Below are 15844 nucleotides of genomic sequence, written 5' to 3'. Positions count from 1 at the left end.
CTGACCTGAGTTCACCTACTCAGTACTGACTGAAGAGACGCAGCCTGAAGGTTAGAGGACAGCAATGACTGGTGTGTGTGTGTGTGTGTGTGTGTGTGTGTGTATGTGGAGTTAAGACCACTACAATCAAAATCAAGTGCAGGTTTATGCCAAGCTGACTTAGAGTCTATGGTCCATGGTCACTGAGGTGCATTTGAGCAAGTCACTGAACCCCTGGTAACAATAGGACTGTGTTCATATTCAACTTGTCTTGTTTAAAATATGAACACAACACACTCAGATGAACAATTCATGGAACATGTGAGTTCTTTCTTGAATAATTTGACATACAAAATCCCAACTTAATAGCCTTTTCTGGATCTTTCAACTGCATCTTACAGTCTTTGTCAGTGGATATTAGATGTTAGATATTAGGCTATTTGGTCATGTGATAACTACTGAGCTATCCTCATGAAAACTGACCAAACTCCATCTGCTGAGGAAGACTGTTAGATATGGTGGAAAGCTATGGAAAAAGTTAGTAAGTGGACCTTGAGTTATGACTTTTTTTTGTCAATTTCATGGAAATGTTCTTTGAGATTTTTCCCATCCTGCCAACTCACAAGTTGCTCTTATTGATGTCTTATAACTGATCCATGAAGAAGAACTAACATGTCTGCAGGGATTTGCGTCCATTCAATAATATCACTTATAGAAGTGTTGAAATTGTTTGCTAAAGGTGTTAATTCAACTTTATGTTATTTTGGAGGCTGTAGTATGTGACGCTATCAAATTGTATCCCTGTATACTGACAGATGTTTCTAATCTTTCATCCACCCCATTTATATCAATAAGTGGAAAAGCATCTCTCAAAATATAACCCAATACAATTCAACAGCACCATGAACTAAAGCCTCCAAAATAAGCATTAAGTTGAATTGGCACCTCTGTAAAACAGGTTCAGCAAAAACTGATCATTAAAGCCTCTATGACAGTATGATATGATTGAAGTGTTGAAGCTCAAAACTGAAATAATGAAGGTTTAAAACTCAATTTTGACATAAAGGCTCTCCTCAAGACAAGTCCTTTAAGATCAGATAAAAATAAAGCTGATTAATGGTGCGTACTCCCAACTTTTCAATAAATTAGCATAAACCAGTTGATACTTAGTAAATCCGGCACTTCAGGGTCACCTGGAGTTCTTTGGTTGCTAAACCAGCCTTGGTGATAAGGTCTGGCTTGCAGTCAGGATTCCACTTAATAAAAGGTGTTGGATGGGGTTGAGGTCAGGGTTCTATGTAGGCCAGCCAAGTTCTTCCACATTGAATTGGGAAACCATTTCTTTATGAACCTGGCTTTGTGTACAGATGCATTGACATATTGAAACAGGAGAGGAACAAATACAAAGTTGGAAGTACACTATTGTCTAAAATATCACTGTATGCTGTAGCATTGAAATAAGACGCCTGACTCAAACCATGGAAATCAAGCCCAGACTAAAAGTACACAAAACAATGTGGACACACGATTTCACCAGTATTATCAAATAATGTTGATTAACTATTCTAGGTTAAATGAAAGTATTTTAAATGGGTATTATATATTCACTCACAATGCTGCTTGTTAAATATTAGACTTACATATTTTTACGAGCCCAGTCCTAAGTTAAAGTAGATGTGCTCAATTCAAATCAAAGAGTCAAATGTGTGCAGATATTCAGATGTTATCAAATTGTGAGTGTCAAGGGCAGCAGCGTTATTGACACCATCCTGGGGATTTCTGTCTACAGTGAGCTCTCTCTGGAGCTGTACCACATAGAAGCTGCTGCTATCATCTGAGACAGTCTCAGTCTCACAAAGACTTTAAAGTTATAGTTTACTTTCATCTGTTTTACTCTCATACATTTTAACTTGTTGTTAACCTTAGTCATAACGCTGAACATAAAAACTGACTTCTGTCAGTCTGTCTAGCAAACATTAACTTATACTCTCTGTCTGTCCTGCCTACAGTTCTACTATAAGTAGTATTATTCCAAATAAGTAGAGTTGGATGACATATTTACACCCTTTACTTAAGAAAAAGGGACAATAATAGTCCTGGAATCAAGATTTTATTCAAGTTAAATACAAAAGGTTCATTAGAAACATGTACTTTAAGTATATACTTAAGGGACATGTTCACAATTTTTCAAGTCTGTCTTCAAACAACAGTCAGGAGCCCGATTGAACACTGAGTTTTTCTTACATAATCATTCCCCTTGTTCATACTTACCATTAGAAGATCTCTTCATAATGCACTTACTATGTAAGTGATGGAGGACAAAATCCACAGTCCTCCGTCTGTGCAAAAGTGTATTTGAAAGTTTATCTGAAGCTAATATGAAGCTTCAGCGTCCAAATGAGTCAAATCAAGTAGATATCTTTCAATGTTACAGTCTTTTTAGTGCCAAAGTTCCTCTTTTTGTTTCTATACTTTCACTGCAGCTCAACAGAGAAACACTGTCTGAGGAAACACAAAGAGGGAACTTGACGCTAAAAAGACTGTAAATGTGTCAGATATCCACTTGATATGACTAACTCAGTCTGCTGAAGCCTCATATAAGCTTCACATCTACTTTTAAGTGCATTTTTGCACAAAGTGACTGTGTGGACACACTGTGGATTTCAGACTCCATCACTTACATTGAAAGCACATTTGAAGGGGATCTTTTAAAAGTCAGTATGAACAGGAGGAATGATTACAGCAAGGAAAACCTCTTTCACTGTTCATATGGACACCTGACTGCTGTTTTAATATATACACTTAAAAAAGTTGTGAACTTGTCCTTAAAAAGTGCTTGAGGTTGTTATTATACAGGAAAATGGCCCCTGTGAGTGTAAAACCTACATTTATGTACCAAAATTTGCAATAAGGATTACAGGATGGAAGGAGCAAAGAGAAAAATCTTCTGTTGTTTGTAATTGGTCTTTAAATGTAGTTTTGCTAGATTGATTTGATTTATGTATTTATTGAATGGGACAGTGTGCAGTTTGAAACATTAAAGATGCACGGCACCAGAGTTAGCTTGAAGCTAATTTGCATCTGTAGTCCCCGTTAAAAAAAATACAACAGTTCAACAACAAAAAGAACCCAAATAAATAAAAAAACCAAACCAAACCAAACCAAAAAAACCCCACACAGAACAGATTAAAAAGATTTAGAAAGATTTCATACATTCTCTCATCTTGTTGTAATTCATATTTGATTTTTTGCTATTCTCTAGCCACATCACTGTTGAGAGATTCGTAATCACAGTGGACTTAACTGAAGTTAGGGAAAAAAAGTAAAATCATGAAAAAAGAATAAAATCTGATGCCCTCCAGTCAAGCTAATCAATAACTCCATAGCTGAGACATTTTTGTTTAGTTAAACCAAACAAAAACTATGCTTTTGTCTTGTAGTTAAAATACAAAAGTTTAATACTTTCCCTAAACTGAAATTAGGTTAATTGCGACAAGCAGCTTTCTTTTTTCTTTCTTTCTTTTTTTTTTTTTTTTTTTAAATTTCCAATCATACAGTATTTCCTTGCAGTGCTGCATTCACGTGAAACGGGACATTAGGCTTACCGGGTAGAACATACAGGAATTACCGGAATTACGGAACTATGGCTCATTAGCATTCACTTGCCTAATTTAGATCACATACTGAACAGCATTAGCATAACTCTCTGGATTTTCGTTTGTGTTTTACAATGCAATATTCTGTATGCTGTAAATCGTTAACTTTGTGAAATGGTGAAATACAAAAAAGCTGATGAGTAACAACCAGGCGATGGAAAACGTAGCGCCTGGTGTGTGACAGTTTCTAACCATAACATTTTGTAATAGTTGTGTTATTTTTTAATAACTATTATCACTATTATGCTTTATTATTATTGAGTTATTATTGTTATAGCTATTATAACTCAATATTCCAAAGACTTTGAGCGTCACGAATTGGTAGCACTCCTCAGTAGACGTGAGGTTTCCTATTTCAAAATAGAACCACAAACAATCCTAGAAAATGTAGCGTCGCCCATTCTCGTTCCAGCCAATCAGAGGAGAGAGTACTCTTGCGCCGTCCAATTATAACACACTATTCCTTCTTCTAGGCAGAACGCTACCCAACATGGCTGCTGCTGTGCAGTAAAGGCACAGAAGTACAGTAGTACTCGAGAGAAAAACACAATTTTACAAGGATATCAACAGCGACCTAAAAATAACGAAAGGTGAGTTTGCAGACTTATGCTGTATAATGACCGGTTGTGTTGTTGCGTAGTTTGGTGGAAGCCTCGGTTGTGTTAGCATCTGCCTTTGACATCTAGCCGCGACAGCAGCCGCTGTGCAGAGAGGACGAGAGCTTCGACTGTAACCGAAACTCTTTTACGTTTTGCAGTCATTGTTGTCGGCATTTGTACTTTCCGCCTATCATAAAATATGTCATGCGGATATGGTTGTTGTTAACATTGAACACAAGTTATCATTGTCGTCTTTTGAAATGTGATTCTGCTTCAATTTCCTGCAGTCTTCCTTCACCAAAATAACACCGTAGTATAAATTATAGCACAGTGCTATGAGCAACTGCAAATGTCATTTAAAAAAAACAACTGAAATACAGCGGTGTCATTGTGCCTTACTGACCCCTAAACCTATGTAAAAGGTTTAAAAAAATGTTCTACTACTTTTGTTGTCAGTGAAGGCCACATCACAGATGTATGGGTGTTATGGATGAGTGTTACTTCAACATTGATATGACATATTCTCGTGTGGCTAGGGTCGGGTACCGTCTGTGTTACCGGTGCTAACACCATACTTGTAAAACGGTACCGGTGCCTGAACCGATACTCTAAAGAAATAAAGCACAAAACGACGGTCGACGTTAAGAAACTGCTTTTTTTTATTGTAAAGTCAAAATTGAACTTGAATTTGAACAATATATTAACTCTTTAACAGTTTAAAGTACACTTAAATATGTAAATAGATACAAAACACTATTAACAAATTTACATAACAAATTCACATAGTAAATAAAACCTAACCCAACTACAATAATTTAACACTAAATAACAGTTACAATACTAAGTACAGCAAAATAAATTTTAAGTTGGGCTCAATAATTGTCTCCCTAACGCTGGGCCCGCCGGGTGCTGAGCAAAACTCAGGAGAGACTCAGCAGCCAGACATTTCTCCATTGACTGTTTAGGAAAGGCTGAGATTGAAACTAAAAGGAGAACAGCTGGTCCACCTCAAATGTCAATCCACTTTAAGTTAGCCTTCTCAGGTTATGCTAACCCATTGTCGCTAACTTCAAGGCTAACAACCTTCACTTTAATCAGCAGTTGGCAAACAAGAAACAGGAACTTGGCTTGAGACTTGAGGAGTTGTAGCATTTATTCACCCACAAATAGCCTGAACTGTACACACATTGCACTGCTAGTTCACAGCTCTGCTCTCTCTCTCTCTCTCTCTCTGGACAGCACACAATTTGGCACCAAAATGAGGCACCGAAACTGACAGTCTTGTTTTTCTTGAGCTTTCCTGTCAAGGATTAGCTCGCTAAGTTCACTTGTAGTAGCCCAGTTTGGAACAGTCTCTCACCCACGCAGTAGATGACAGTCTGAAATAGGACTGTTAGGGTAACATTTGCTGTCAGGTTCAGCGTTGTGTCGAAGTCTGTTTCCCCTTACCTTAACCTGCACCCAATCTTATCCCTAACCCCAGCCAGTCGTCCTCTGAGGTGCTTAACCTGACCCCCAAACACAATTCCAAGAGGAGGGAAACATTATTTGAGGGGGGGAACAGACTTGACACAACACCGGCATCACCTGCTTTGCCACCAGACATTTATCTGAGGTAAATTTTTCCAGGTAAGGTGAGAGTTAAGCTGAGGATAATATGCATCCCAACCTGAAACTTCTGCCAGGAGTAGATTTAGGAGACTTGTAAGTGACAGGCAGGACACAAAGCTATTTCCCAGCACACAGTAAGCCTGTCACTAATATTTGACTGTTAAAGAGCCCATACAGTCCTTCTTTAAACAATATACAGCATTTAGGATGACCTCTGTTCTACGCTCACTGTTTATTTCCACCACTCCCTCTGTTTTTCGGGGGTTTGATCTTTCTCGGACAGTCTTACTTTGCAGTCGGTGCACCCTCTCACCCTTCACTCTGTCAGGCTCTTTTCTCCTCTGTTTGGCCCGAGCGCTGTCAACTCTCTGCCAATGGAGACTGCTGACTCTGGAGTTCAGTGGGTTTTTTGTGCCAGAGGAAGCTGCTTATGTGGTCAGAGTGAGTGGGCCTGGTGTCAGTAGATTCAGGGCCTTGGTCTGCTTTTCAATAGAGTTATTATGCTAACATCTGGGTGCTCTCGCTGTAGCCCAAACACAATACACCATGAGAGCGTTAAAGCTAACTTTAACTAAGCAGCTTAAACTGGTTTGGTGATATTAAAAAATACCAACCATGATGATATTTAGCAACAAATTTCTTAATTAAACCGGAGTCAAATTCCTTGTATAAACATACTTGGCCAATAAAGATGATTCTGATTCTGAAATGTCTTAATTAAAGCTACATTGCAATTGGGTTGGTTTCCGGTTTTGCTAGGCTAGTGTATGAGCGTAAACCAGTTTGATTTTATGCGAACTGACTGAACCGGCATTTTCTTTATGAGACGTCTAAAGCACCTCACACACAGGCTCTGACACTGCCAGGAGCGCCAAATTCTCTGAACTTCGCGGGGCCTGGCGCGGCGGGAACAGATGGAGCCTGCACCGGCCCAGCTGGACACCAAAGACGAGCTGGTGGAGATAGGCTGAGCTGGGCTAACAGCGCAGATCTCACCCATAACTCGGATATACCCGGTCGGGCTGCTTACAGGTTCCAGCAGTCTGAGAGCAGCTTGTGTTTTGGGCGCGATGGATCATTTCACTAGCCTCCACAACAGCTAGCAGCTAGTTAGCATGGCTAGCATCGTTAGCATAGCTGTGCCATGCCGTGCTGTGAGCACCCTACACACAGCACCCTAGCACAAGAAGAAAAGTTTTTCTCACAACAATGGTTGTTGTGAGAAATTAACTGTGAGAAATAAAAACACAATGTGTCAGTCGGTTGTTCTGATTATGGTGCTGCTACACTCTCATTCATGGGCTCTCATTACGTTCCACTCAGAAGCAGCTGAGTCACGTGCGACACCTAATGGTAAAATTCAGTATGTCCAGTCTGGTATTTGGCTTAATATCAAACCAGTATGAAAATGTTTACATTGGTCCAACCCTATAGAATACTGCATAGTAGGTCAATGTAATTGTCATTCCAGTCAGACATGCTAATTAATTAACACGTGTAATCTATCATCTATCCACAGACCTCTACATGATTGTTATGAAGAGGATCCCCGTGCTGCACCTGAGCAACAATTAATCCTCCAAACAAAAACCCCACATCCCAGAGTTCCCTGCTTCTCTCTGCTGGTCCTGCAGGTGTGGGCGTGCCTACTGTCACACTGGCCGAGGAGGCAGGGCGGAAGGTGTTGCCAGGTGGAGGACCAAGGCTGCACCCGCCTGCCTTCTCCATCTTCCTCCGTCCTTATCCGAACCACCCGATCTGCAGCTTCCACAGGCGGCAGGCTGAGAGGGATCCGCCCAAGACCCTCAAGTTCGTGGCGTCCAGATTTGGATATTACAGAGCGGCACTGACAGGGCTCTGCCAGGTGGCGTTGGCTGGTTGAGGAGCGGAGCATGTGGAGTGGTTGTGGTTGCTATGGAGCCGCAGGATAAGAAGCAGGTGAGTGTGGTTGCTTAGCTCAGCATCTGCCTATGTCTCTGAGGTGGAGAGTTGTGTACTGAACAGATAGGGCCCCTGGGATCAAGGCAGTGCTTAGCTATGCTTCAAAGGGAAAAAGTGTGAGCAAACTTTCTTTATTTATTAGGATCCCCATTAGCACCAGCATAAGCAACAAACAAAACAGCTCATCTCATAGGATTAGGATCATCCTTTCAACAGGACATTAAGCCAAACACTAAATTGTAAATTAATCACAATTCCTCAAGAATTCATAGCAAACGTACTTTTTTTCATACAAATATTCCTTCTTAATAAATATAAGTCTTACTTCTTACTTGCACATTTTTTTTCTTCAGGAAACAAATTTTTCGTTAAATTCTGAAAGAGCAGATATGTAAACAGTAACACACATTTATGGCATAAGGAGATGCCAAAAGGGAAATTTAAATGTTTTAAAAACATCAGGTACAGTCTTAAAAAGTCTCCATATAGTGTTAAATACTGGCTGCCTGTATTGTAATGTTTGAAAGCCATTTCTGGTGCCACAGTCTAGTGTGTTTGGAATGAATAAAAATAATCCATTGGTTGGTCAAAGGGAACATTACATTCATGACACAGTCTGTCTTTGTAATATAGTTGGAATAACTGGCAAATATGGAAAATAAAATCAAGCATACCAATTCTGTGGTATTTGGTCGTTATACTTGTGTTAAAATGGTTAAATGTCACTCAGTCTCAGTCTGTACCATATACAAGTTGTTTTACCTTGAAAATTATTAGTACAACTTCAATCTTATTTTTGTAAGTTTGGCTATTTCCATCAGTTATCATAACATGATGTACACCATGGTGTCACATTCTTCCATAATGACTTTTTCCCACACAAACTCCCATGGCTCTTTATCATTTTCCGGTCATTTCAGATCACCCATATGAAGGGTTAAAAGATCAAACCTCTTTAGTTAAACATAGATGTGTAGGAGAGGCATTTCACAACCAGGCACCGTTGGGTCAACATTACTGGCGTAGGAACGGAAACGTGGCTGCCACTGACCTATTGCTCAACAAGCTCAAAGAAGAGCTCTTTCTACCGCTTCTATCCCGGTGTTCCACCTATGTGCTGTGTTCTGTTATGTAATCATTAACACATAACAGTACAGTCAGATGCATGTAGCCGCCCTCCTTCTCAAGGAGACATGAATGTCCTAGAAGTCGTAGAGGTAGAGTACAACTTTCACTTGTTATATTTAAATTACTTGATATAATATTGATTGATGCAATGGATTAATTTGTATTTGTTTTTATTGTATAATGGTTATATAATATATTGCAAATATATTAGCAAGAAAGCAGTGTGAAAAACCATTGTTGACTGTGTGTCATAAATTCAACAGCATTGGACTAAAGATGCCTTCAAATGGCAATAGTGTTCATATGAGTGATGGTATCCATGATTTCTTAAATGGAACTTCTCTGATAGCTTCACATTTAGGAGTTGTGATGCACACCATTTCTGCAAAAGTAGTCAGCACAGGACGAATGACGTCTACTAATTGCACTATCATTGTGAACATGTCCATAGAAGATAGTTGCTTTTGGTGTGTACTGTGGCCAGTTCAGCAAATGCATTTGGTCATCATTTCTTTTGTTCTAATCACAATCGTCTTGTCTGCTGTTAAAGTTGAACTGAAATTTAAATTCTCTTTACTTTTTATGCAAACTGTACTGATGACTTGGCTATTGGGCATATTTTCTTTATTGTAGAAACAGCGTCTAAGTCTCTAAGTGTCCCATAGCATCGGTTAGCTGACAATTGAGAGCTGGCATTGCTAAAACATGTGTGTCAAAATATACAGATGGGTGACCAATTAAAGGAAAAACTGGTCCAGGTCTGAATGCTTGACCCCTACAGTGAGGGGATCTGGTGGTTCTGTTATGCTGTGGGGGGCATTTTGCTGGCATGGTTTGGGTTCACTTGTTCCCTTAGAGGGAAGTGTCACTGCAAATCAATACAAAGTAGTTCTGAGTCATCACCTTTATCCTATGATGAAACATTTCTATCTTAATGGGAGTAATCTATCCAGGATGACAACGCCCCAATTCACAGGACACGAGGGGTCATTGAATGGTTTAATGAGTTGTGAATCATATGCTGTGACCTTCAGTCACTAGATCTCAATCCAGTTGAACACCTATGGGAGATTTTGGACTGACGTGTTGGATGGTGCTCTCCACCACTATCATTAACACACCAAATGAGGGAATATCTTTTTGAAGACTGGTGTTCATCATCCTTGGCATTGATTCTACAAGTCTCTGGAACGGGGATAAACACCATTCTTCCAAAAGACACCAGACGGTACTTTTCGTTCATATCAATTAAACGCCTCATCGGCTGCTCCTGCACGCTTAATACTGTGTTTGTCCTATAGACTAGGAAGGTGGGGACTAGCTAGTGTTAGCTTAGTTTTCCTTCTTTCATAGGTCCAATTGCAGTAATGGCAAATGACCAGACTCGTGTCTGTAGGTATCTAACTGCCTGTTGGGTAGTTGGAATTGAAGTGATATGATAAATAACAAACTATTTTTAGTACCTTCTCACACAAATACTGCGCTAATCAAATTACAGTTCTGACATCATCAGACAGAACCAAATATTCCCACCCAGTAGAAAACACTGTATAGAGCAAACAAGTACTGGAGTCAACACAAACACCAAAGAGATGTATAGTTTTCTTAGCAAAACTTCAACTTAAATAAGGCCTGAGTGATATATTAATATTATTATTTAAAGACTGCAATAATATGAACATATAATGTTAATTTTGCAAAACGCAGTTGGCCGAATTAATGATTCCAAACAGTTATCAATGTTATTATTTTACACGTGAAGAGTTTTGACTGATGCAATATGTAACAGTGGAAAAACTGGTTATTTTAGTATTTTGCATACATTTGCTATATCAGAAAAACATTGTTATCATTGCTATTATGTTGAGCTCATGATATCTCACAGCTCTACTCTTAATTTTTCAGTCTCTACCAGTTTCTTAACACTCTGTTTTTCTCTATGTAACCTTTTGTATGGATCTCTCCTTCACTGCAAAATATGCTAAGCTGGCAAAAGTAGAGAAAAAGCCCAGCCAGGGTTATACAGGCCAGGTTGGTATTGTTTCTCCCATCAAAAGAGCCTCTTTTTCTCCCCTCACTATGTCTGCCCTCTTTCAGCCCCCCCTCACCACTCTGTGTAGTGGGGGTTTTGTTGATTAGTGTCCCAGCCAGCCAGCTGCTGAACTGAGTTGAACTGAATGAGGCTCGGTCCATGCCAGAGAGGCAGCCAGACTCGGTGTTTTTGAATTAGAGTCCAGCTGGCAGCGTGCACTGACGCTGGGCTCTGTTGTTTGCAGCCCAGTGACGAGGGAAATTTGGGTGAGGTTTTGCAGCATCACCAACTCTCTCCTGCCTGTAGACATGAGCAGGCTGTCTCTTCAGCTAGTTTCTGAAATGTAACAATTCTCGGCACGTATCACAGCTGTCGTTAGACGTTGCCCTCGTAGCCCAGCAGCAGTAATAAAGATTTTAAAAAAGCAGAGCAGAGCAGAGCAGGGACGTCATGGTGTTGAAGATGAGAGAGAGAATCTGTTTCTGGAAGAGGAGCGGTGTAAGTTGTCTCTCGCTTGTTTCTGGCAGTCGGTAGCTGAACAGATTCTCCTCAGTAAGGCTAAACAAATGTAACAGGACTGTTTGTTACCTGTTTGGATAAGCGATAGTGTAGTCAAGGCAAGTCTCTTGGTGTTAATAGTGCTGTTTGCATGTTGGTTTAATGCTCTTGTGAGCATCAAAGGTTAATCTAGATGCTTCCCAGGTTGTGGGCATGCTCCGCTTTACCAAGAGCTCAGGCTTCTTGTGTCTATGCATGTTACGTCTGTCTGGAGGATTTTTGTTGAGGCTTTGTTACTCTGGGGAAATGAGAAGATATTTATAGCTTGGCTGTGTGGGGATGTAGCGCTTGAAAGCTGAACCCTGTGTGTATTTGTGCATGTTGTGTATGCGCGGGCCTTTTCAGACACGCACATCCTCACAGTGACATGGAGTGTGGGAAAAGGTTGCGTTCCCATTGACATTAGATATAACCGCTTCCCTTTCTCTAGTGCCAACAGCTCTTTTGACGTATGGGCGAGGCCTCTGTAATATGAAGAAATAAGTGATGTATTATGTTTGTTGGACGTTGTGAAGGCAGCTGAAGATTTAAGGGACTACAATTTTAGTAACTAGTTCATAATTGAAGTCATTTGTCAATAAAAATGTCAAACATTATCTGATTCCACGTTCTCAAATGTGAGGATTGTTTTCTTTTATATCATTAAATACTGTATATCTTTGGGTTCTGGACTGTTGGATCTATGGAGACGTAATTGGGACTCTGGAAAAATTGTGATAGGCATAAATTAATAGTGACAACAATTGACAGTTTAATTTTTCAGAAATGATCAGTTTCCAGCTTCTTACATGTGAATATTTTCTGGTTTCTTTAGTCTATGACAATAAACTGAATAGCTTTGGGTTGTGGACTGTTGGTCGAGACAAGACAAGACATTTGAGGATGTCATCTTGAGCTTTGGGAAACTGTGATATTTTATCGACCAAACGACTAATTGATTAATCGTGATGGTTTTCTATGAGAATTTGTACAGACAGTTATGGTTCCCAGTGAAATAGACTGTCCAAAACTTTACTATACTTTGGTTTATGAACAAATACCTGTAAAGCAGACATTCTACTTCAGCCTCAGCTGTATTTTGGGTTTACTGATAAATAGCAATGTGTTAGTACGCTAACATGCTAAACTAAGATGGTTAACATTTTTAACAAGTTGCTAACATGATTGTTGACTCTTGGTCTTATTTTTCTTTTCCTGCCAAGGTGGGCCACTAAGGTTTGTGTTTGTGTGTGTTCCATGTACTCCTGCTACATCGTACTCTCATTTGTGATCAAGACCTTGAGATTGTTGCAATCAACCAAACACTCTTCACTCTGCATCTGCACCTTGATACTCTGTCCATGAAAGCACAAACAGAAATAGTGAAAAGGGACAACCTCAGTGAAACCCAACATACAAGCTTGACTTACTGCCCAAACTACAGACACACCTCTCAGCTGGGCTATGTAAGGATGGCTCGTGTCAGTAGCACAAGTCACAGACAATGATATTGGGATTTGAAGCAAATGATTCTCATTATGAATTATACAAAGTGCTCAATTGTTAATACTACTTTTTCTTTAAACTGTCAGTATGTGCTGACATGGGATGTAAAGCTAGATAAAATTGCTGACTGTGGAATAGGTTAACCAACATTCCTGCCAATAGACTCACTAATTAGTTTTAATAAGTTTATATCTGATATAAAGTGTTCAACACATGCAGTATGTGTATAATACCAGGGATTGGTCTCTGTAGATAATATAAGCCCCTGTGTGCTCGGCATGTTTGGCTGTATGACACTTGAATGATTATAAAAAGAATATATATATTTTTTAACCAGAGTATCACTATATGTGTCTGATTGCAGGAGGAGGATGCTGTGACTCTGGGGCTGTCGACTGGCCAGGCCCTGGTTAAGCTCCGGGACCAGCTTAGCAGCCTGCTGGAGCAGCACCAGAGGGCTGCACGCAGACGAGCCTCTGCACAGGTACACATGCACATTTATATAAGTGGCTTCCTATTCAGTACATACATTCCCTAAAGCTTAATCTCTATCCCCAACCTAGAAATAATATGTATTGTAATCTTAACCCTAAACCCAAATGCAAATTTGCAGAAATCTTGAGTTTTTTATCAATTTTATATTGAGAAAAGTACAAAAAAGAAACAATATACATCATACATTTTCTCCTTTTCCATCCCCCCGTCCCACCATAGCACACACATACACATAGAAAGTAAACTTGTGCGATCATGGAGAACTAACACTCGTCAAACCCCTGATCCCCCCCCCCCACCCTCCCAATGGGGACTCCACACCCCGACGCTGGACGTCTCCCCCTGAACACAAACGCATCCCACACTCACAGAGTCTTAGGATGGCCTCATGCATTTGTGCCACGGACCACTCCATCAGGACAATTTGGAGGAGAGAGTTGGCCCATTGTTGCCAAGCCAAGGACTGTGGTGGTTGCCACCTCAAAGCCAACATTTTCTTGGCTGCAGTGAGACGAGCTCACAGGATGTGTCTCTGCTGCGAAGACAAAGCTAAAGAGGAGTCGTCATTAAGTAGAAGCAACGTCGTTCAAAGTTGGATCCTCTCCTCAAGCGTGTGACTTAAAGTGACAGATATTTGCTTCCATAATCTAATCACATCAGGGTATTTCCAGTACACATGCATAAATGACCACAGGGTGCTGAGTGGACATAGGTCACAATTGGGAGATGTAATGATCTTTATAGAATGACACCTTCTAGGGGTGAGGTACATCCTGTGAGCAAATTTGCATGTAGAGAGGGGGGTAAAGAGAGATAATTTACCATTCATTCTAAAAAAAAAAAAAAAAAAAGTGAAAGCTGTATCAACCAGATCTTCGCAAACTGTCACACTCATGAGCCAATGAGATTGTTTACACAGACCAGCGCAGAATATCTAAACACAGAACATCACTCAAACTTAGCTCATAGTTCAGAGTAACAGATCGAACATCAGAATTCAACATGATGGAATAACAACAGTAAGATATGTGCTATTGTTGTTGACAGTCAGTGAAAAGAAGCTAACATAAATGACGGACAGATAAATAATGCTTTGCTACAGATGGTGGCTGGACAGTTAATGTTAGCCTTGTGCTTGGCAAGTTCACGTTTAGCCGACCAATTGAAAGTAAATAACATGTTATTATTAAAAGGAAATAACATGTAGATAGGCTATAGTTGGGGATGAAGCGGATGGTCTTTCCTTCCATTTCCACAATAGCACTCTGCGCAGCTTTGAGGATCTTATCTCTGTCAGTGAAACTCAGCAGCTGCATGATGAGGGTGCGAGTGAGTGAGCTTGCTGTTTGTGTCTTCCTTGTGAAAACCTATGCATTGTGTTCACATAATCTCAACCGAGCCCAGCTTTGGAAACCACTGTGGAACAGCATCCGACAGGTAAGCAAGAGCATGTGATGTCTCCGAGTTGTCAGGGACCAGCACACGTATGTTGTCTCTGCTCAACCTGTCCTCCATGTAGGCTATCTTGTCCTCCAACTGGGCATGATGTGCAAACTTTGGGTGGATGATCGAAACGTTCTACATTCCTCACAACGGTCATATGACTCCCAATCTGAGTTCTTTTTCTGAGTCATTATTGCTCTGTTGTGAGCAATACACAGTACATACACACAGTAAGCTGTTTGCTCCCATCTACTTATAGAAGTACAGTCCCTCCATCATTCTGTAAATAACACATCACATGATAAATGTTATATAACACACTGCGTCTTGTTTTCCTCACCTATCACTGTTATGTTTTCATAGGAGCAGTGGGTGAGTAGCTTCCTTTACCATGGCAACCGTCACTCCTGCCTCCATTGGCCAGGAGCTGCCCTCACTCTACTGGTGGTGCTGGGACTCTTCTGTTGCCATGGCAGCCAGCCAAAGGGCAGGTAGGTGACCTCTTTTCAGCTGAACTGTCATGTCTTAGGATTTAATATGTGGCATTTTATATTTCTAACGTCAAATAGGAAGAATACACAAAGGAGGTCACTGTGCTTCTCTCATTCCAATACTGCTTATCATCTTGTCTACAGTGTAGTATTCCAGTGAAAAATAATCAACGTGTTCAAGATGAACAGAATTGAGAAATTGTAATGAATCACCAACTACACAAACACCAGCTGTCGTTGCTCTCGCTGTGTGCTGAGGCAGTCCAACACTTTATCTTATTAAATATGCATACTGACCAATTAACATATTAAAACACTAATTGAAATGTGGGTATATGTGCTAAAATTGAGTTTCTCAAAGGGTAAAATTCCTGATAGAATATCTGGGGTAACTTTATATGAACTTGATTTGACAAATGTGTCTCT

The 15844-nt window shown here is 40.1% G+C and overlaps 1 protein-coding gene across 2 annotated transcripts in view; it reads left to right on the top strand.

Annotated features, from left to right (window-relative positions):
- The first annotated feature begins 4090 nt into the window (after positions 1-4090).
- Positions 4091-15844, top strand: part of tmem94 (transmembrane protein 94) — a 33161-nt gene continuing 21407 nt past the window's right edge. For both annotated transcript variants that reach the window (XM_067575535.1, XM_067575534.1), the window contains exons 1-4: positions 4091-4225; positions 7365-7783; positions 13354-13473; positions 15291-15418. In XM_067575535.1, the coding sequence (XP_067431636.1) occupies positions 7760-7783; positions 13354-13473; positions 15291-15418 (272 nt within the window). In that variant the 5' untranslated portion in view covers positions 4091-4225; positions 7365-7759. The remainder of the gene's footprint in view (positions 4226-7364; positions 7784-13353; positions 13474-15290; positions 15419-15844) is intronic.

The sequence above is a fragment of the Thunnus thynnus genome, chromosome 20, assembly GCF_963924715.1.
Source record: "Thunnus thynnus chromosome 20, fThuThy2.1, whole genome shotgun sequence".
Lineage (NCBI taxonomy): Eukaryota > Metazoa > Chordata > Actinopteri > Scombriformes > Scombridae > Thunnus > Thunnus thynnus.
Note: the sequence above shows the minus strand (reverse complement) of the source record. Positions and strands in the feature narration are given on the sequence as shown.